At 39.7% G+C, this 22,456-nt stretch overlaps 1 protein-coding gene across 3 annotated transcripts in view; it reads right to left on the bottom strand.

The window, feature by feature from the left end:
• KLF12 (KLF transcription factor 12) overlaps positions 1-22,456 on the bottom strand; it is a 450,263-nt gene that overhangs the window by 10,860 nt on the left and 416,947 nt on the right. For all 3 annotated transcript variants that reach the window (XM_004284271.4, XM_049700997.1, XM_033414043.2), the window contains one exon: positions 15,429-15,586. In XM_004284271.4, coding sequence (XP_004284319.1) covers positions 15,429-15,586 — 158 coding nt within the window. The remainder of the gene's footprint in view (positions 1-15,428; positions 15,587-22,456) is intronic.

Here is a 22,456-nt window from a genome sequence, read left to right as displayed (position 1 = left end):
GTGCTGTCCTCATGCAACCCCACAAGAACTGATCTCTCCTCTGCCGCTTCCATCCAATAGTCAACTAAATGCTGCTTAGCCACACTTGGTGTCTGGCGAAAGGGCCTAAGACAGGGAAAGGAGCTGTTTGCTGATCCCAATGTACAGAGTTGCAAAGTGACTTTTGTTACATCCACTTCACAGATGAGAAAACTGAGGTTCAATGGAGTAAGGTAACTTGCCTGAGGCCAGTAAATAGATGTGTTTGGTTCCAAATGCAGCGCTTTTCACTGTGTTCTAGGGGAGTGGATAATTCTTTCCCCATGTAAACTCTGTCACATCCTTAGACAACATGGATTCCACCTTCTTAGATACTTTCAAATTATTCAACTCCTATTTCTATTAAGTCGCCTACCACAACAGATCATACAGATTTTGTCTAGATGTCTTTCCCCTCTACCAGTTTCTGAATACGCAGAGATGAAGAATCACGCCTCTACTATCCTCAGAGCTTAAAAGTATGTGCCAAACAGTGTTTGAATAAATTAATAAAACTGCAGCACACACAGACATGCTCACACAAAGGCGTGTACACAGGAAACTACTAAGCCCTGTGAATGAGATGTACAGGTGATGGGAAAACTAGACTAAACCAGACCCAGCAGTTTTTGTTCAACTGTTAAATAAATGTTAACCATAGGGGTCCTTTTAGGATCAAGTGGCCCTTTCACAGAAGTGAGTGAATAGTACAGCCCAGTTAAATCTAGAAATACAGACGCACTAACTGTGGCCCACAGAAAGCTCCAGGTTACTCTGAAAGGGCTCCTGTCAGGTAGATGCCTACTGACTGGATTAATCCAAAACCTCAACTTCCGACTCATTCTGGATGTCCTATGGAGACAAAAATCTGCATTTACAGGTGTCTACTGATCAGAATTTAACAGAAATTTTAAAAAATCAGCAAAACCCCTAACTTAAAAACAATGGCAATCCACTATACAGTATATCCATGGCAACTGTTAAAATGCTTTTATTTACATGTCATCACCATATGGGTTTTTTTCTTGAAATTTACAACATGAGCATGGGTTTTAATAAGCTGAGCTTGATATAAATCATATCTTCAAAAACACATCCATCTTTGGGGCACTGAGCTCAGCCAGTTGACTCCTTGTCACCGACAGGTATCTCCTAGTTATCTCCTGTGTTACTAAGGAACCAACCACAGAGAGCATAGGCCTAAGAAGGAAAAAATAGAAGATTTTCTTAATTGGGGAAAAGCATTGTTCAGTTGTGTGTCAGGAGGACGTCCGTTTCTATCTTGGTGGGGAAGTGTCATCTGAGTATGACTGGGGTTAGAAAAGCTGCTGGACCCTCACCTTGGCATTGCAGATGGAGAGGCAGGAAGGGGCTCCATAACTGGGATGGGCCCGGAAGTAAAGAGAGGCAATAGAAGGAGACAGGGCTTCAGTCTCACCTCAAGAAGGATGATGGAGGCTGGTATGGCCACCGTAGGGACGTCCTGTTGTCTCAGGGGTTCTCTGAATTTCCTTGTACATCCAAGTTCGGCACTTAATATTCTCCAATTTCTTCCTCCAAATTATAATAGACGTACTTTTACTTTCACTTGGGCTGTTTAATAATGGTAGTTGTGCCCTTTTCACTTGGAAATCTATAGCAGGGGTGGTAAACTGTGGCCCCCAGGCCAAGTCTAGTCTGTGGTTTGTTTTCTGTGCAAGCCGCAAGCTAAGAGTAGTTTTCACACTTTTAAATGGTTGAAAAAAAAAAAACCCCAAAAGAGGGCTCTCTCGTGGCATGTGTAAAGTACATACTTTTCATGAAATTCAAATTTTAGTGGCCATAAATAAGTCTTTATTGGAACACAGCCACACACATTTGTTTGCATATTGTTTACGGCTGTTTTCCAGGGATGGAGGCATTGAACACTGCAATAGAGAATGCATGGCCTGCAATACCTAAACCATTTACTATAGAAGGTTGGCCGACTCTTGATGTAAGGGACGGGCACCTCAGCTTTTGTCAGGCTTCCTGATTATGTTAACTTAATCAGGATATATAACACACCTTGTTAGTTTGGGATGGGTGGGTGAGGGAATATTTTGGCTATTAGATAATCACTTATTCTTAACTCAGGCTCCTCGATTAAAATTCTAACTGTCCTCTTGGTAACGAATACACGTGATAGTTCATGTCCAATGCTTTAAATAGAGTTCTGGACAAGGAGAAATCAGGGATTCTCTGAAAAGGCTCACCCAATTCAGTCAGGGTTTTAAAAGTCTTCGGGATCTCCTCTGCTCATTATAAAAGCACAATAATGAGTAAGGCCTTCGCTATGAGGGTGAGAGGGGTCAGGAACGTCTCTATACACTTTACCCGCTAACCAAAAGAGCACTGATTCTACAGTGATGGAGCCCGACCCTGCCCTACTCCACTCCAACCCACCCTTTCAATACGGTTGTGTTACCATGGCCACCGTGCTCAGTGATGAGCTGCGATTAATTCTACTTAGTCTGAGGAGGACATAAGGAAGGAAGGATCAGAAAAGAGGAGCTCAGATGTTTGGCATCCTTTCTAAGGTGGATGTCTTAAAGGCGGAGAGGCAGAGAAAGCAACAACTATGGCAAGGATTTCTGTGGGCTCGCAAACGTGCAGCAGGAAACTCAGTGCAGAACCTGAAAAGTATTCTGCGAGGTGAAATCAGGTACAGTAAGTGCCTCCAAAATGCAAGATGCAGATACGTCCCTACTTCATGAGTAAAACCAGTGAAAATGATATATAAGCTTATAAACCATTAGGGGCTAAGTGATGAATGAAGGCACGTAAAAAAGAATGAACACATTCTCATCTGGGGGTGGGGGGAGGGGGGACCTATATCAGAAAATAATAAACTTAATTATCTGAGTGATCGATGAGTTTTCCTTGAAGCTTTTCTTACAAAAATATATGCTTTCTTTTTAATATCCCCAAATATTCCTTGTATAATATTTCTTGCCCCCATTTCCTCACGAATAAAACCAGAGTTTGGGTATTCTCTCTCCATACTCAGAAGAAAGAAGAGGGGAAAAAAGAAAATAAGATCTTCAAATCTCTCTTCACAGCTAGAGGCTGAGCTATAGGGGTGGCTCCTCTCTATGGAGATGACATGGCTGCTTGGACCAGGCAGAGAGCAGGCTTCTGCCCCTCTCTCAAGAGGGACCTCGGTTTCCATTATATCCACCTAGTGCCTAGCATTTCATTAAAAAAAGTCAATAAATTCTCTCATTGGACTAGTTAAGTTTTAGAAGTGGATACAAGAACAATGCTAGTGGCTACTACATTATGTTAAAACTGAACGTTATAGTTTATGCTTGTGCTTTGAAGCTATTTAAAGGGTACAATCTTATAAACAAATTAAGATAAGAGACACCAACTTCATGATGTGAGTAAAAACTAATTAAGATGATAAATAAGTTTGTAAGATACACTGTAATATGTATAAATGAGCCCTGAAAGGATATAATAAAGAACAGACAGAATCCTTCCTCCATCCCCCCTTCTTTCCTTTAAATCTTGCTAGAAAACAGAAAGCTCACTTTAAAGTTAAAAAAGTCAGTGGTGAGGACAGAACGGTAGGTGAATTTTCCATGAACATTTTCCTATGGAAAGAGTTGGCTTGGACACTAATAGGAGTCAAGCAACTCCCAGGGTCTGCGCAGCTATTGTGCACAGCTGCTCTGTGTCAGGCTGAATGGGGGTGACAGTAAACACTACTTCCAGTGATTTCTTCAGAAATAGTGAATGGTCCTTAAACTCATTTGAATTAGAATTCTGCAAATGTGTTATTCAACACTGTTTTCACTAGAAATAAGCTAAAAATAAAAAAAGCATGCCCACCTTTTTTGTTTGGTCTAACCCACAAATACACTTAGAATCCTCAGTAGCAAAGTCTTTGAAAATGTACTTAAATATTTTTCAAAATAATCAGAAGTTTTGACTCCACCATCAGATCACCTTTGATTTTTGTTTCTTATATTAATCCTGTGAAATAAAAAAATGATAGGGAATGGTGTGGTATATGTCCTTACCAATAAGTCTTAGTAAGTGATTAAGTCGAGACATCAAGTTGCTAATGTACAGGAAAAAATCAAAGGACCTGAGCTGGGTAATTGGTAGCTTAACACTACACTCACCTTGGAGTGTAGTTATTAACTTTTAGACTTTCAATTCTGAAGTGAAGGTCTCTATGTCCCATGAAAAACCCGTAAGCCACTTCCACCTTTTGACCATTTTTCAGCACAATCTGTCCTCTTTCAGGTCTTTATAAAACCTGAACTAAACTATGAAACCTCTGAAAAAGAAAAATGTTAACTGAAACTAATAGCAAGCCCTCCTATTCTAAAGTGAAAGCGTCCTGCAAAGATTAAAAAGAGAACATACCAAAAAAAGAGGGTTTGTTAATTTTTGTTCGAAAACACTCTTTTTAACTCCTCATTTGGGGTTCATGTTAGAAACAGTTTTATATGCACACTGGCCCGTGTGTGTGTGTGTGTGTGTGTGTGTGTGTGTGTATTCACAGGCATTATTTAAATAGTATTCTAGTATTCTAATTAAGTATCCTGGGAAAATGAAAACTCTCATCAGGGTTTTTTTCTTGAAACAGTCAAGAAACTGATTTATTATGAGAACTGCTGCCTCTTTCAATTTTGGTTAAAGAAAAGGATTAAGAGTCACTCAGTGCATTTCCATGACATTTACCCAGCAGAAGGCATAATAAAGTCTAAAGAAAACATCAGGTATTGAATGGATTCCCAAAACCCAGGAAACAAAAATAACTTTTTCGGGTACCTCCCATTTCACCATCTGAAACGCTGAAAGGTAAATGTGTCCTGAGACAAAAGACAGGTGCCCTTTCATATTAAAATGACGTGTGAGCAACAACAGAAAAGGAATGTGCAGTTTGCAAAAGCTCCCCGTCAAACAAAACGCCCATGTCCTCACATCAGCTTCTCTCTATTATTTTCTCAAGCAACCGAAAAAAAAAAAAAAAAAAAAAAAACACCTTTGGCAACAGGAAACATAGGCATTTTCTTCAGTTCAGAAGTGCATTTCTGAAATGTGTCCCTGTTTAACTTTTATAAAGTCAGGGGGCCCCAGACACTGACAAATGAGCTTCATTACACTCAAGGCTCAACATATTTGCTGTGACAATCTGTTTCACTTGAGGAATGGTATTTGCATATGAGGGGAAAAAAAAACCCAGAATCAAGATTCCTATCTTGTTTTCTGGTTTCTGTTACATTAGTTCATAAAAGTTCACAGAATTTTAGATCTGGAAGGAAATTAGGTCCTTTGAAAATGAGGAAACAGAAACCTAGAGCTGAGATTACAAGGCCCTTGACTTGTCCAGGGGTAGACAAGGCTGCCTTCCTTCTTGCTGGTGTTAAGGGGGCAGAAAACAGCACAGGCTTTGAAATCAAGCGGAATGCACGGTCAAATGAGGCTCAGTCTCCAATCTGCGACTGGATCTCAGGCTAGAGAGTTAAGCTTTCTGAAACTCTGTTCCCCGTCTGTAAAATGGGAACACTGTTCCCACTGTGAAACTTAGAAATACACATGCCATGTGCCTGGCAAATGACAGGTGCTCAATAAAGGATACTGAATTCTATAGTTATGAAGTTCAATGTTTTTCTGTTTCTGCTAAGAAATATAAATAACATAAAGTTAAAAATAAATCCCATTTGGCTTTTTTTTTTTTTTTTTTTTTTTGTGGTACGCGGGCCTCTCACTGCTGTGGCCTCTCCCGTTGCGGAGCACAGGCTCCGGACGCTCAGGCTCAGCAGCCATGGCTCACGGGCCCAGCCGCTCCGCGGCATGTGAGATCCTCCCGGACCGGGGCACGAACCCGTGTCCCCTGCATCGGCAGGCGGACTCTCAACCACTGCGCCACCAGGGAAGCCCCATTTGTTATTTTTAAGGAAGGAATTAAGATTTGCAGGTAAAATGGATGCCGATCCTGATCCTGATTTTTTCTAAGGTTTTAAGTATAAAACTCCTTTATAGGCCAAGTAGACCAATCTATTCTATAATTTGTTTGATCCGTTTGGTCTTGTCAATTCAATCAAACAAGTGATCAGTATGTTAGTATCTGCCCTATGGAACTGTCTGGACTGAATTAATTCTCCTTTTCATTATGTGTAAACAAGACCAAGTGGGTCTTTTTTTTCATGCAATTATATAGTGGATTTCTTTGATGAAAATAATATTTGCTACAGCATATAGCGTCTTCCATCTACCACACTTAGCTCTAAGAGTTTTATGGATCTGAACTCATTTAACTTCGACCCTAACTGTAGTTGCTGTAACCAACCCCACTTCACCCAGAGTTAGTATGTGGTGGATGGAGGGGGGATTTCAACCCAGGGAGCCGACAGTCCTAACCACTACCCTACAATGCCTCTCAACACCTTAAATCACTGCTTTCGTAAACCAAGATATCCAGTCAGAACTGGCCAAGCAGACTGACAGAATATGAGCTAGTACTCACAGGACAAACACTGTGTTAACCCAGAGGCTAGCCCCTCTCCTCTAGAAATCAAATGTAAATGAAGTTAAAAATACCTTATAGGGCTTCCCTGGTGGCGCAGTGGTTGAGAGTCCGCCTGCCGATGCAGGGGACGCGGGTTCATGCCCCGGTCCGGGAAGATGCCACATGCCGCGGGGCGGCTGGGCCCGTGAGCCATGGCCGCTGAGCCTGAGCGTCCGGAGCCTGTGCTCCGCAACGGGAGAGGCCACAACAGTGAGAGGCCCGCGTACCGCAAAAAAAAATAAAAAAAATACCCTATAATTAAAATGTACTTTACTGGAAGTAAAAAGTTCAAGGTCTAAGGATAATACTCTATGTGGCTGAGTTTATATTTCTATGTAGGGACAACGTTTATCTTCCTGGTTCTGGTTACCTTTTCCTCAGTTTCTTTTGTAGACGCCTTCCTTTACCTGTCACATAAATGAGGGGTCCCCAACCCCCAACCAGTACTGGTCCGTGGCCTGTTAGGAACCAGGCCACACAGCGGGAGGTGCGTGGTGGGAGAGCAAGCAAAGCTTCCTCTGTATTTAGAGCCGCTCCCCATCCCTCGCATTACTGCCTGAGCCCCGCCTCCTGTCGGCATTATGGTGAGTTGTGTAATTATTTCATTATATATTACAATGTAATAATAATAGAAATAAAGTGCACAATAAGTGTAATGTGCTTGAATCATTCCCAAAACATCCCCCGCCCTGGTCCGTGGAAAAATTATCTTCCTCGAAACCAGTCCCTGGTGCCAAAAAGGCTGGGGACGCTGACATAAATATTTACTGAGATTTGGGCTTTGACATCTTCTCACTTGCATAGGTTCTCCTTGGTTTCCACAGCTTCTACCACAACTTATAAGGGAAAGATTCCCAAGTGTCTACACCTCCGTCTCTCTCCCAAGCACCATGGAAGGGGAGACAACATTTCCAGTTGGCAGCCCGAAAGCAACCCCATGTGACCAAAACGTTATTCAGCATCTACCACTTAGATGAGACATGTTCCTCCTTCTATTTTGATATCTGGAAAAAAGACAAGCCCATCTACTCAGGTATCAAGTCATACATCTCTCCAGTTGGCGAGATTTCTTGGACTCTTTCCTATCGGTTATTCTCTACCTGCCCCAACCTGATTATTACATTTGCCAGTTCTGCCTTCCAAATGTCCCCTCCAGTTCATCTCCATGAAGATGGTCTGCCTCTTTTTAGAGTTTCACCACCTTTCACCAATACCAACTTCTACTGCTCTGTTTCCCTGTCTTATGTTCTGCTACCTCCAGTTTAATTATTAATGCTCCTGTTAGAAAGCCAGTCCTCTCACTGGCTTTCTAACAAAGCAAAACTTTAGTCGACTTTCAAGAAAGACTGGGAATTCCCTGGTGGTCCAGTGGTTAGGACTCCATGCTTCCACTGCAGGGGTCCCAGGTTTGATCCCCGGTCAGGGAACTAAGATCCTGCAAGTCACACAGCATGGCCGAAAAAAACCAAAAAACAAACAAAAAAAGATCAGTTCATATTATGATGAAAATCCTTAAAAATAGGCCATTTACCAATCACTTGCTATCTTGATACTTCCAAGTACCTTAATGACCAACTCTAAACAGGTAGGAACCGCTAGCTAGACCTGCATGGAGTGTGGCCCTAGTGGGAGAGACTGGCAGCTTATTAGCAAACTTGTCTGAGACCAGGTGTAATGACAGCAGCACGGGTTCTAGAGAAACCAGAGTCTGCATCACAGCTCCACTCCTTCCTTGTTCATTCCATGACAGTGGACAAGTGCTCTAACCTTCCAGGGGATTTACAGATGTGATTAAAATATGTAAAGCACTAGCAGAGCGGGGCACTGTGCCTGGGACCTGGCAGGTCCTCAGGAAATATCAGTTCTCTCTCACTGCTGGTCTCCATGTCTGTTCACAGCATTCCTTCCTCCTAACCATGCACCCCAGATGTCTTCAAAGTCTCTCCTTCCCCTGCCCTCACGTCCAAGCAGATGCCATGCCCTCCTGTCTCTACTGCTCCACTGTTTCCCACATGCTTTCCTCTCTGCCCACTGTGCTGCTGCAACAAGGAAACGTCCGAGTGTTCCAGGGTCACGGAGGAAAAAATTCTACCTGCCTAGGGAAGGAGGGTGGTCAGAGAGCTTCACAGACAAGGTGACACTGAGGCAGTTTCCAAAAATAAATAGGAGTTTACCAACTCAAGAAGTAAGAATGGAGGTGCCCAGGCAGGCCATTTCAGGTAGGTGCAAGAACATACAAGTGAACTCCATACAGCTGGGCATGTCTGGAGGTCGCTTCATTTGCGTGGGTGGGGAATGGGGGAAATTGGGACGGGGTCAGCAAATGAGGTTTGACGGATGAAAAGGAGTCAGATGAGAAGGGCCTTGCATGCCCAGCTTAGAAAGGTGTCCCCAAATTCCCTGGCCATAACAGACAACGCCCATGGTGTTCTTTTGTTATTCTGCTTGTATCTTTATTATATGACTTTGTAGACCTGGCCTTCGTTGTGACTGTTCAATGCATCTTACCTAGTACACTTATGGAGAAGTTCATTGAAGATGGGGGTTCTGCCTCTTTCTGCCTTTTTCAAGAAAAATCTATAGTGCCTTAGACATGGAAAATGCTCAAGAAATATCTGTCTTGTTGAATCTATGAATAGGTCCTTTCAAATAAAAGACTACGTTTTACTAAGTATTTAAAATACATTCCTGAAAAGATTATTTATACTATCATTATAAAAATGATGACAAAGGGCTGATAAAATAATACTTTTACTCCAACTTTTTCTGCATTATATAAATATTAAATTGGTTGAGTCTGAAGTAAAGAGATTATATAATTACAGCTGATTGTGACGATACATTAAATTATCCAAACTTTTTTGCCTTGAACCTACTGCTCATATTAATAACATATATCCACGTCAATATCCAGACATACACAATTTCAATTCAACAAATAATGATTGGGTCCTTACAATGTGTTACTCACTGTATTCACTGGGGATATAACAATGAGGCCCCCTGTGGTAATTATGCAACAACTTGCTATATTTATGTTCAAAGTTAAAAAAATAGGAAACCTGAGATACACTGAGTTAAGTAGCTTGTCTAAGCTCACAAGCCAGTTAGGGGCCACAGGCAAATTTCTGTCGCCTGACTTCAAATTTAGTGCTATTTCTATGATAGTTTCCTATTTCTTCACAGTTACCAATATGGAGCGTATCTGTGAGCTCTCTGGCCAAGATCCGCAAACAGCTTATTTGCAGAGGATTTTTACCTGAAAAACGTCAGTTTGTTCTTCAGTGATTCATTATCCTGGCATCACTAAGCCCTATGCTTTATCTAACAATGAATCTAGACAGAGGGTCTGACGTGGAGCTTTATATGGAACGAGTTATTTAATTAATGAAGATAGATGTGAAAGTATAAGTAGCACCCCATCGCCTGAAGGTAAGATCTAGCAACCCCAAGACTTGTGAACAAAAGGCCACCAAGATGCACAGCTGTCACATAGCTCATGATTTTCTTTGTAGGATATCATCAAATCATTTCAGAATCTCATCCAATAAAATAAGATGTCAAATTAGAAGCAAGAAATATAGGAATAGCAATGAGAAGTAATGAGACAAGAAAGAAAGTGAAAAAGCATGGAATCCACAAGCATTTTGGACTGGGGTGTATGTGTGTGCGCGCGCGCACGCATAGTCATTATCTGATGTTAATTATAGCACGTGATATTAGTTACAAAGTCTTCATTCCTCAAGGGAAGGGCTAAATAATACATCATCTCTTTCATTTGTAAAGGTAGGGAAGGACATATTTTAGAGACGTTTAAATAAAAATTGGTTAAAATTTTTAAAGCATCCATGAGTTAACTTCCTTGATGTGTAAAATTCAGACATGAATTATTTTTGCTAAAGCCAGACATAAGAAACGTGGCTGCTCTATATTTACTAACTTTTAGAACTTTGGTGTATCGTTTTCATATGAATTCAAGTGATTATTAGACAAGATTGGCTAAATGAGCCTCAGATTTATTAGAGAGCAGGATACCAAGTTGAAATTTTCAAATTCAGATTCATCTGAAACAACATTTTTATAGGTCAAAACTACTTATTTAAAAATCTGGTTTTAAATCTTTATCTTGCCGTTTTCCTTGTTCATCATTAAATTATAATATTCTGCAGAGCAGTGATCATCACGCCCTGTCAAACGTACCACTAGAGGGTTCTAGCTGACTCTTCCTTGGACCCTCTTAGACTAGACCCAACATCTGGTTGTAGTGCGCCATCTAGTGGTTGTAAGAATCACTGGTGCCTGAGCGTTATTGGCTTGAACTGCATTTTAGAAAACACAATGGCATACATTTTTAGAAAGTAATAAGAATTCTAAACAGCAATATCAAACTCATAAAACCATTTTTTCTAAAATTCATATTTAGATCACTTAATAAGTAATGAAATTCTTAAAGTGAGGGAAACTCATTGTATTAATACATAGTAGTTATGTTTAGCACAGATTTAAATGACCTTTAATTTCAGTACACTGCATATTCATTTAAATACACTGCACACTGCTTCATGCAGAGGAAACACACAATTTAGACCAGTGAGTAGGAACAACGTACCTGCTGACAAAGGGGCGGATGCGATGACCGAGATATATTTTTTTCCTTCTATTGAAAGTGACTTAAACAACTTACTACAGACAGGTGTTAGTAGGCATTTAAAAATATTTGGTCAAACCTGTATGTTATTATCTAAACTGCATATTTATGAAACGACAGTAAATTATTTTTAAAAGGTACTCTTCAGCATGTCTTTTTTTTTTTTACTCTAAATTCCTTGTTAATATATAGGAAATGATCCTCTTTCACGCTCCTACAAATATGTTTAATTTACTGTACGTATAAGTCCTAAACAGATGACTGATCATGTACTAATAAAGCACAAAAGATCAAGTGTTAAAGGTAGAATTAATGTGACTTTCTCAAAGAAAGTGTCTTCTTGTCCCTTGCTCACCTCCCATCGCGTGTATAGTTCTCGTAAGTCATCTGTTATAATCCCAAACTTCACATTCATTATTACTGGTCACACACAAATAACTTACGCAATATGCCTGAAGCAAAGGTAAGGCTAAGAAGATATTTATTAAAATCAAACAAGTCAACCCGAATCCCTATAGAACTAGTGTTGATTTTACTTTGAACCCGAAGTTATGAAATCTTGCGTGTAATTATAAATCAGAAACCAGTATGGGCTCACTTTGAACCAGTGACAGCAAATCAAGCAAATTTCATTCTTTCTTTTTGAAAGTACTGTTATTTGACTGGTAGTTTAGGAGACTCTGCCTTGAGCAGAGTAAGTATTTCTCTGCTAAGTGGATGGATGAATTTGGCATATCTGGGTTTGGAGCAGGAATTTCACAAGGACTTTCGGATGCAGCTGTGAGATCAAGAAACATGGACTGGAGTAGGACAACTAAGTGGATTCTTAGCTATAAGTAAATAAATTAAGAACCACTTGGATGGAAGTCTCCAACATCACATCTCAGGGCTTTTTCCTTGAACCTGTTCTACTTAGTACTTGGAAAAATGGAGAAGCTGAAGGAGAAAGCTAAAAAAGTAAAAGTAAGGTGGGCAGGGAGCGCTCCAAAATCTTTTCAATTTATTAGAATAATGAGCCCAAGTCAATAAAATGGATGCAGTATAATTATTTCCCAGACTTGAAAGGGTATGTGCAGCCCCCATAGTAATGACTCTGTCCTGTATCTCCCACAAGAGGTCACCCAGCCTGGGGCAAAACACCTCAGTGATGGGAAACCCACTATTCCCAAGGGAGCCATCATCTGAGGGACAGGTTCAATAACAAATACAACACTGTGCGTTTAAGTTGAAAAGAAATCCGTTATAGGTACAGGGGATGGGAAGATCCAGTTTTCAGCAGTTTTTGATTTAGATGACCTAACAGAGTCAACTGCTAAAAGACTTACCATCATCTTTATGTCTATTAAGAGATGTCCATTAACAAGAGCTCTTCCCTCAATTTGTGGTGCGAGAACGTTAAAAGATACTGTGATATGTTGGCATATAGGAAAACGTGGCTGAGAGAACAGCGGGTGTCTAGTTTGGAGAGATGAAGATACCAGCCGTTCATGACAGTGCTGAGAAGAGCACCAGGGTGCCGGAAGTGAAATTTACACTGTGATGGCTCGAGCGATTCCCTTGGACAACGAGACAACGGGAGCCAAACAACGCCATCCGAGACAATTCAATGCTGTAAGAGACGAGGACTCCGCCCTCAGAAATGTCACCCAACTTGTCTTGCACAAGAAAAAGCTCTCTGTCACGCGAGGCATTTAAGGAGAGATGGGAAATAATACTTGACCGGGAGTCACACTCATACCAAGGAGGTAATGACACTGGTTATTGTGTGGATCAAATGAAAGAAAAAATATGTTAAGTGTGCAGAATACTGCATAGTATAGGGACTGGGTCTCTGTGAAAGATGACACCCAAGGATCCCTCTAACTAGGAAACCAACTAGACTTGGTGACATATAAGGTCCATTCGGACCCTAGGAGTCGATGATTTCATCTTATTAATAAGCCAAACTAATTACTTCTGCTTCAGCATTAAAGGTTTATATTGCTTTGAATTATAATGCACACATCACATCTCCCCCACTTTCACAATCTATATTAAAACCTATAAGATGCAATCCTATCATGCCATAACATTCAATCCTTTAATAGTACCTCATTAAAACTTTTCCTCTCTTTCACTGTTCATCACTTGCATAAATGAAATAGAGGGTACCTATGTGAAAATGGGGATAATAAGTATTTTGGAAAGTTCAAGGAAAACAGAAATAACTCAAAATATACAAGGATTCACTGAAGAAAGGTCATTCTTTTTTTCCTTTAACTGAAGTGCTCCCATAAGAAGTCAGTAATATGAGCTGATCGTACTTACTCCTCTGATTCGTGTTCACTGTCTACTGAGAGATGAAACATGCTTATTCAACTTTCATGTCTCTATACGCATTCTTGGCCTTAATGAGAAAATCGAAGACACACTATTCTATATAAAATAGATAACCAACAAGGACCTACTATATAGCAAGGGAACTATACTCAATATTTTGTAATAACCTTTAAGGGAAAAGAATCTGAAAAAAAAAAAGGTATATGTGTATGTCAAACAGAATCACTTTGCTGTACACCTGAAACTAACACAACATTATAAATCAACTAACTTCAATAAAAACTTAACTTAAATATTAAACGACTTAATTTTTCAGATCCAAAAAAAAAAAGAAAGAAAGAAAATTGATTCAAAAATAATGCCGACGCAACGGGAGAGGCCACAACAGTGAGAGGCCCGCGTACCGAAAAAAAAAAAAAAAAAAAAGAAATAGTGCCGAAGAAATAGATGAAAACCTCTCCTGGGAAAGCTCTGGATCAACGGAGAGGAAAGAATTTGGAATTATGTAGAAAAGGGATAAGGACTGGGGATAGGGAGGAAAGATGGAAGCGACAGTTTTCACACTGCGTTGAATTCCCTTAGAAACAGTAATAGTATTAATGTATTATATAAGCAGAGGTAAACTTCGGATTCTATAAAGCTTTTCTGACTTCAGGCAAGCATCCCATGCTATAACTTCATCACACACACAAAAAGATGTCCCATCTTAACGATCAGAGTCATGAAAGTCTCTGTAAAGCAGCTTTCAAATAATCTGATATAAGAACATGACTCAATAAATGGCAAAGAATGACGATTTCAATGATTTTGCTACCTCAGCTGAGAAACAGTTTATACAGTGTGGTCGTCTCAATGTATCTGAGATGGGAGCACGATTTACGCAGCCCCACAGGAGTCTGTTACACGTGAAGCTCCCAGATAGAGGCAGGTGCTGGAGGCTGACTCCTGTCGAGGATAGTTACTGGCTCTATAGCACGTTGCTACCAGGAATGCGTGTGAATGAATTTCTCTCTTCTGTCTGCTTCTTTGAGGTTCACACATTCCAGTCACCAGTCACTTTTCTGACCCAAAAGTTCTGTAATTGGGGGTCCCTCCTTCCACCTTTGGTCTCTTCCCAGAGCCTCCCATTGATGGTACCCAATGGGATCCAGAAGCCAAGGAAGCCAGGGGATGCCAGGTGAGGGACACACAGGGTAGAGGATTGATGGGGTAGGTAGGGAGCTAAGTGAAGAGTCACTGGCTTCTTTCCTGGGTAGGTGCATGGGTGAATGGATGGTGACAAAGTCAGCGGATCACTTGTGATCTCACATTTCCTTCTTCGCAAACTGTGAATACGAAAAATCCTCTCCTTATACAAAAAAATACCAGTGAGAATCAAATGGAATCATGTGGAAGTACTGTTTTAAACTCCCCACAGTGCTATGTATATGTCAATCTTATTTCATTTTTTTGGGGGGGGGTTATCTGTTTGGTTATTTGGGGATTGAGATCAAGGGGAGAAAAACATGATCTAAGTGGTGGTGAAAACGATAACTTTAAGAGAATGATTTTGTTCAGCTTGTTTGGTATGTTATGTGGACATTTTAAAACCTAATAACTAGACAACGATTAAGTGGCAACGCTGATTATGAAAAAGACTAGACCACCATGTTCGTACTATTATTTTAAAAGTCCTTAAGACACAAAAGAAATACTTCTTTGCTTGCTAAACTTCATGAAGACTTAGGCCTTTTTTCAACTGAGAGAGGGAATGTACTCCACTCGGAAAGGAACATATGATGCACATGTGACGGGTGAGCACAGAACATTCCAGCACACTCATGGCTCCAAAGCCAAGCAGCTGGCCCTTTCTGGACTCTCAGCGACCCTCAGGTGAGACGCCCTGCAGAGCTGTACCTGTATGTGTCCTTCGATGAGCCTTCAGGTGAGAACTTTTTGTGTACACTTTGTTGCATCCCTCAAAATCACATCTGTGGATACGCCGTTTTCTGGAGTCTGGGGATTCAGACCTTCTCTGGCGTCTTGTGCTCTCAATACTAAATGGTGAGATTGAACTGGAAAAGAAAAAGATTTAAATGGTGAGCAATACAGCACTCTGTTTGGTTCCATTGCCATGACACCTGAGGCTCATAGCCTGCAGCTTCATACAGACTCAAGGTCCCATGTCCACATTTCCCGCTGTCACCTTCTGGGACACATTTCATTTCTTAATCTTGAAGGCAGGCAGCTAGACCTATTTTTGAGGAAACACTCTTAGGGAGAGAAAGACATGCTTAAAATAACAACAAAATGACAAGAACAAAAACTAAATGAAAGCAGTGGTGAGTGAGTAGATCCCCATCATCAAAAGAAATAATCTGGCGGTGTTAAAACTATCCCTCAAAGTTTTGAACTTGTGAAGACACTTACAGAGCATCTTTGAGGAAGACCTGCCATAGACAAATGACAAAATGAATGCATTTAATAAGTAACACGAGGGTCTGAATTGCATGTGACAACATATACAATCGTGTAAAATCACAACGTAATTTCAAAACAAGTAAGGTCGGGTTGAAAGAAATGACATCAGTACATCAACAACATGACTCATGACAAGCTATTTCAGCTCTGTAAAATGCACCTGACATTTGACTTTTCTCGTTGGTGGTTTTTCACGGTGAGGAATAAAGTTCACTGTATTGAAAGATTAGCTGTACCACATTATGAAAAAAAGTTTTAACTATGAAATTTGGCCCTGACTTTTACATTGTTTAACCTTAATGCCACAGTAGAAAAACAGGATTAGTTTGTAATGTCAGGTAACTGATTAACATGTACTTCTTCCAACCTTAATGTCTTTTGATTGAGATAGAAATGAAGAGCATGACTCATCTTCTTTAGTTATTCATGAAGTTCTTGAAAATTACAGTGAAATACACTACAAAAAAGAAATCACCCATATTCCTACTACAAAACATTTACCACTATTAATACTTTGACATTACTTTCTTCCAGGTTTTCCATGCTTTGATGCTTTTTTAAATTCCTTTCTATTAATAAATCAATCCTTGAAAAACCTGAACTCAACAGATAAAGATACCCCTCCCCCCTTCTATCATTATCCTGGTCCCTTCTCCTTTCAGGGAAAACCTCTATCATCAGCTTTCTTTAAATTCTTCCAATTCTTTTAAATCATGCTTACTGATATATATCTGCATTCATGGAAACTCATTATATTGTTTGGTGTTTTTTAAGAGACAAATAAATAATATGCTGTTCACATCATTCTGCAAATTGTTCTACACTTGACTTTTGTTCACTTGACACCGAGGATCTGAGATCTGTTCATATGGATACACTGTATTGTTTATTTGAAATGCTATATACCACAGTTCATTGATTCTAAGATGAATATTTTAATGTCTCTAAAAGCAGGATGCTTCTGACATTTGACAGCTTGTCATAGTTTGACATACTTTTTTTTCTTTCTTAGTGGTATATAAAGTAATGGTGTATTTTACAATAGATGGTGTTTTAACCTAGATCAGGAGTTGGTAAATTGTTTCTGTAAAGGGCTAGATAGTGAATATTTTATTTTGACTGAGAGTCATACAGTCTATGTTGTAACAAATCAACCCCGCAATTGTAGCATGAAGGTAACTATAGATAAATATATAAGCAAATGAGTATGGCTATGTTCTGATAAAACTTTATTTACAAAACAAATAGTGGGCTGTAATTGATCCACGGGCTATAGTTGCTTGATACTTGACTCAGATGAAATACGGGAGTATTCCAAAGAATATCATCTCAGCATTTTAAAATCCATTTCCTAGGTGATGGACATATAAATTATTTCTAATATTTCACTATAACATTGCTCCAGTGAACTTGTTTTGAATGTCTCCATCCTTTTAGGTTTTCAGTGCATCTTTTCACTTGTACAAATAACAGATTCAGTAGCCAAAGCTTCATATTATTAGATAAGATCAAATAAAAATGATGTTTATCTACTAGTATCTTAAACAGTTTTGTGCAAGATTTCTAGTAGTTGAAGGAAAGAACGTATGGGAGAGCTAAGCCACTTTTTCAGCCTTCTTATCACTCAATACGGATTTGTGGTTTTCCACACCATTGACTCAGTTGTAGGGATTGGAGCCTATTGTGAAAAGAGTCAAAATAGTGTGACAGGTGTGCCCATGAGAGAACAGCTTTAGTCACTCCCAACAAGGTATGTTCTGGCATAGGCCGTGATTTTTGCAAATAATTAAGACTGTGTGTGTGTGTGATAAGAGGGCAACAGTCATTCAATTCTTGAATATCTAGTCATAAAAACAAATATGGATCTTGTCACTGGGGGCCCTCAAAAATAGAAACTTTCACGTTGTGGTATGTTTGACATCTTTCAAATTGAGAATATGATATGGTATTTCTTCCCTTCAAATTATAACTTAAAGTCTATAATAAGAACCCTCTGTTTTGTACAATAATTTCTACACACTAGTATGCAGAAGTCTAAATGTAACTAAGCATAATCACACACACATATTGTTTGCCCATAGTTGACTTTAGCTATTTATCTTGCTATGTATACATGTATACAGAGAAAAGTGAAAAATAAATCTGAAATAAAAAACTGAGTAACTACTAAGTAGGTCTTTAAGGGACTGAAGTAATGCTGCTATATAGTCAATCAACTACTGAACTATATGGCAGGCAGAGAAGGGGAAGCAAGGGCTATAGAATGGTATAAAATTACTGCACTGAGATTTCTGAATTTACATTAAATGAAGACAGGTTAGGTGGACGGCCTTAATGTTCTACAAAACTTCATACCCTGGTTTTCCTCATTTTAAAGTGAAATGTTTTAGGACATTATGAAGAACAACCACCTAAAGGTATATGTGTGAAGATGATGATGACGATAAAAATAATTTTTAAAAAGGTATGTGCAATGAATAGCTGGACCCAGCAAAAACTAGCTTTAAAATGATATTCAGTGGGTAAAATTTTCCCTGGTTTGCCTTTTTAAATGGTAGAGACATCCTCAGAAGACATCAAAGAACCTTAGGCTAGCCTGTACCTTTCAGAACTTATTTGATCTCTTTGTGGAAAGGCAGGAAGGTAAGTGGGGCTGAAGTGAAAAAGAATAAAAAGTGCAGAAGAGCTTAAAGAACACAGGAAGAGGAGAGGACAACCCAACTCCACAGAGGACTGCTGCTGTACTGGGGCCCACGGCATGATCCTACAGTTAGGGGGCACTGTAGGTGGAAGACAATTGTGGGTTGGGTGTTTGGCCACGCCAAGTCCATGGCAGGAAATCTGATAGTCACGGTGCTGGTACCAAGTATTTTTGTGTCTCTGGAGCCTAGAACATTGTGGGCATATAAGAAATGTTTGCTAAATAGAATGAATGAATAGATGGATGAATGGAAGAGTGTATTAAGTCAGGTATTCCTAATTTTTAATTTAATATAATCAACTAATTAATGAATCTATAATTGGTTAATTAATCCTTACCAGGATCCTTTGACTGCAAATCTTCCAATAATGGTCACTCAATTCCTCACTCTTACTCTCATTTCCCTAAATTTCATGTTTTAAATGCTATAGTATACAAAGTGCCTACTGAATATCTGGGATTCTGGGTAACCATTAAAACCACATGTACATATAAGTGCCTTGGTTCTTTGCTCTAAGTTCAAGAGAATGCCATTCTAAAGCACGGCTTACAATTAAAATTCTCAGTGGGAGACTGCTGAGATCCCTCTGAACACGTATAAGATGCTGGTGAATGAAAGAAAAAGCTTCCCTTTGATCCTAGGTAAGCATCTAGGTGAGTGCAAAAGGGTGAAGGAATGATTCTAACTCATCCTGTCCCGTCTCACCCTGGGGCTCAAAAGCACGGTATTTGGTAACAGAACAGCTATAATTACATGTGGGTGTTTCTATCCTGCCCTTCCTATGCTTTCTGAAAGCCATGTGCCCTTTGTTTCCAAAGCACTTCAGGTATCCTCAAATGCACACACACTGACTTGTGTGCTTCGAAAGTTGGCCTTGTTCTGAAGAATGGAAATGCGCAAGAAACTACTGCCTATGCCAGCAGAGGATTCTTCCAATAATCCTTGGTAATAAGCCCGGTATGATGAAAATGGTCAGGGTAAAAGAGTTGCTAGTGTGTTCCCAGACACTGCACTAATAAACATATCCGTGCAGTTAAAAAGAACAATAACTAAAGGCCCACTCCCTTCCCCAGAAGGTTCCACCATTTAGAAAAGTGAACGAATGCCCGAGGGGGCCTCACGGGCACTGCGTTGTGATAATTAGACATAGAGAAAACAAATGAGTGCATCACGCCTTCAGTTACACAACAGTCCCACTTGGAATGGCAAGTTAAATTAGAATTAAACCCAGAGAGGCTCGAAAAGTCATATCTGGGAACAGCTCTATTTAAATAGAAGGCACCACACCGCTGCCATGAAAGAAATGAAGGTTAACTGTAATCAACATGTAATAAAAGGCCATTTGTCACGTGTGACCTGAGTGTGATGAGACGCCCTTCACTGAAATTGGAGTTTCTATAGGAGTTAGAAAAAAGAAGCCAGGACATTCATTTAAGGCTGGGAAGGGAGGACACACACATCCTAAATTTTAAAACAAGAGCAGAAAACAGAGGGATAGAAGGTGCTTCAGCAAATTCACATATATCATCTCAACAGAACGCCAAGGAGTATGGCTGAGGATAACCACGACAGCAGACATTTACAGAATGCTTACCATGTTCCAGGCACCGCTCTAAATGCCTTATGCTTTTTCTTAAGCTTCAAAGCAACTCTCTGTACTATTATTAGTACCTCTAGTTTACAGATGAGGAAACTGAGGCAAAGACAGGTTAAGACCGAGGCCAAAACAAAGTTGGTGACCACACCAGAATTTGAACCCAAGTGGTTGATTGACTCCAGAACCCAATCCTAGTTAATATGTTCTACTGACTCAGGTAAACAGGAATATAAACCAGCATGTAACACACTATGAAAAAGCAACAAAATAATCTGTAACATTTAAATTTCCCCTCTAATCCTATTATAGAAAACAACAGCACATAAAAGCATTCTTAAACGCAGTCTGCTATAATATACTTTTCTCTTGAGAATTTTAAGGTAAACTGTTTTATTTGTAGAGGTACTCAGTATTACTTACTATTAATCTACCTTAAAAAATACTGTCTTCAGGTTGTTGTAAAATACATATTTCTTTCCAGGGACATGTTTTTAGAAGACTGAGTTTGGCAGTGGTATGCGATTAAGTCTTCCTTGACCATCAAGACCACAGAACTAGTTCCTTCCCTGCCATTTTAGTTTATTTACAATTGTACCAAAAAGCATTTAGATTTGGTTGCATGACAGAGTTACCTTAAGGGAAGGGGGAACATTCAGTTTTAAGAGTATATTTTGTACTGTTTTCCAAAGTTTGCTTTAAAATCGTTTTCAACAGGAGATAAATATCACCTATGGGAATTCTGAATCAGCTTCTGCCACAGAAGAGACGGAAGCAAGAACTACTTCCTTGTTAGTAAATCAAACACCACATTGAGAATGAAATATCGAGGCCACGCCATCAAAAAATCTAGAAACAATAAATGCTGGAGAGGGTGTGGAGAAAAGGGAACCTTCCTGCACTGGTGGTGGGAAGGTAAATTGATACAACCACTATGGAGAAAAGTATGGAGGTTCCTTAAAAAACTAAAATTAGAACTACCATATGACCAAGCAATCCCACTACTGGGCATATACCCTGAGAAAACCATAATTCAAAAAGACACATGCACCCCAATGTTCATTGCGGCACTATTTACAATAGCCAGGACATGGAAGCAACCTAAATGTCCATCGACAGGTGAATGGATAAAGAAGATGTGGCATATATATACAATGGAATACTACTCAGCCATAAAAAGGAATGAAATTGAGTTATTTGTAATGAGGTGGATGGACCTAGAGTCTGTCATACAGTGAAGTAAGTCAGAAAGAGAAAAACAAATACCATATGCTAATGCATATATATGGCATCTAAAAAAAGGGTACTGATGAACCTAGTGGCAGGGCAGAAATAAAGACGCAGACGTAGAGAACGGACTTGAGGACGCAGCGGGGGACGGGGAAGCTGGGACGAAGTGAGAGAGTAGCATTGACATATATACACTTCCAAATTAAAATGGATGGCTAGTGGGAACCTGCTGCATAGCACAGGGAGATCAGCTCAGTGCTTTGTGACCACCTAGAGAGGTGGGATAGGGAGGGTGGGAGGGAGGCTCAAGAGGGAGGGGATTCGGGGATATATGTATACATATAGCTGATTCACTTTGTTGTACAGCAGAAACTAACACAACATTGTAAAGCAGTTATACTCCAATAAATATACAAAAAAAAATATCGAGGCCACATGCCAAAAAAAGAATTGATGAGAATTTCAGTTAAACCGGAGTTACATAAATCTTTGTAATTGAGATTCTATTCACGTGGACAAGCCAGACATTTGTGGGTTTTTTGCAGGCTTTCTCTTAGCCAGCAGATGGCTCTCAGAAGCAGGAATCTTTATACTTCTCTTCCATACTATCACAGGCTCTATCTAGCTTCTATCAAACCATGTCAGTGCCTTTTCTATGACGTGAATTGGGGAAAAGGCGTTAGATGCATTCATCCTCCAGTCCCCAGAAGCTACATTCCAAGGCAGCACAGATTCACTGATTCACAGATTCACCTCTTTCATTCCAGCCCATAGTTTCCTACAGAAAACTACTTTCGAGCAGACTTGAAATTGTAAGATTAGTAGTTGCCAATCTCTCCAGAAGCTGTGACTAAAACATTATACACCACTTTACATTGAAATCTGGATTCAATAAAAATAAATCCATTTCACAAAATGTGTAAATCAAGAGTAATACA

This window comes from Orcinus orca, chromosome 18 (assembly GCF_937001465.1).
Source record: "Orcinus orca chromosome 18, mOrcOrc1.1, whole genome shotgun sequence".
Lineage (NCBI taxonomy): Eukaryota > Metazoa > Chordata > Mammalia > Artiodactyla > Delphinidae > Orcinus > Orcinus orca.
This window is presented reverse-complemented; position numbering and strand designations above follow the sequence as displayed.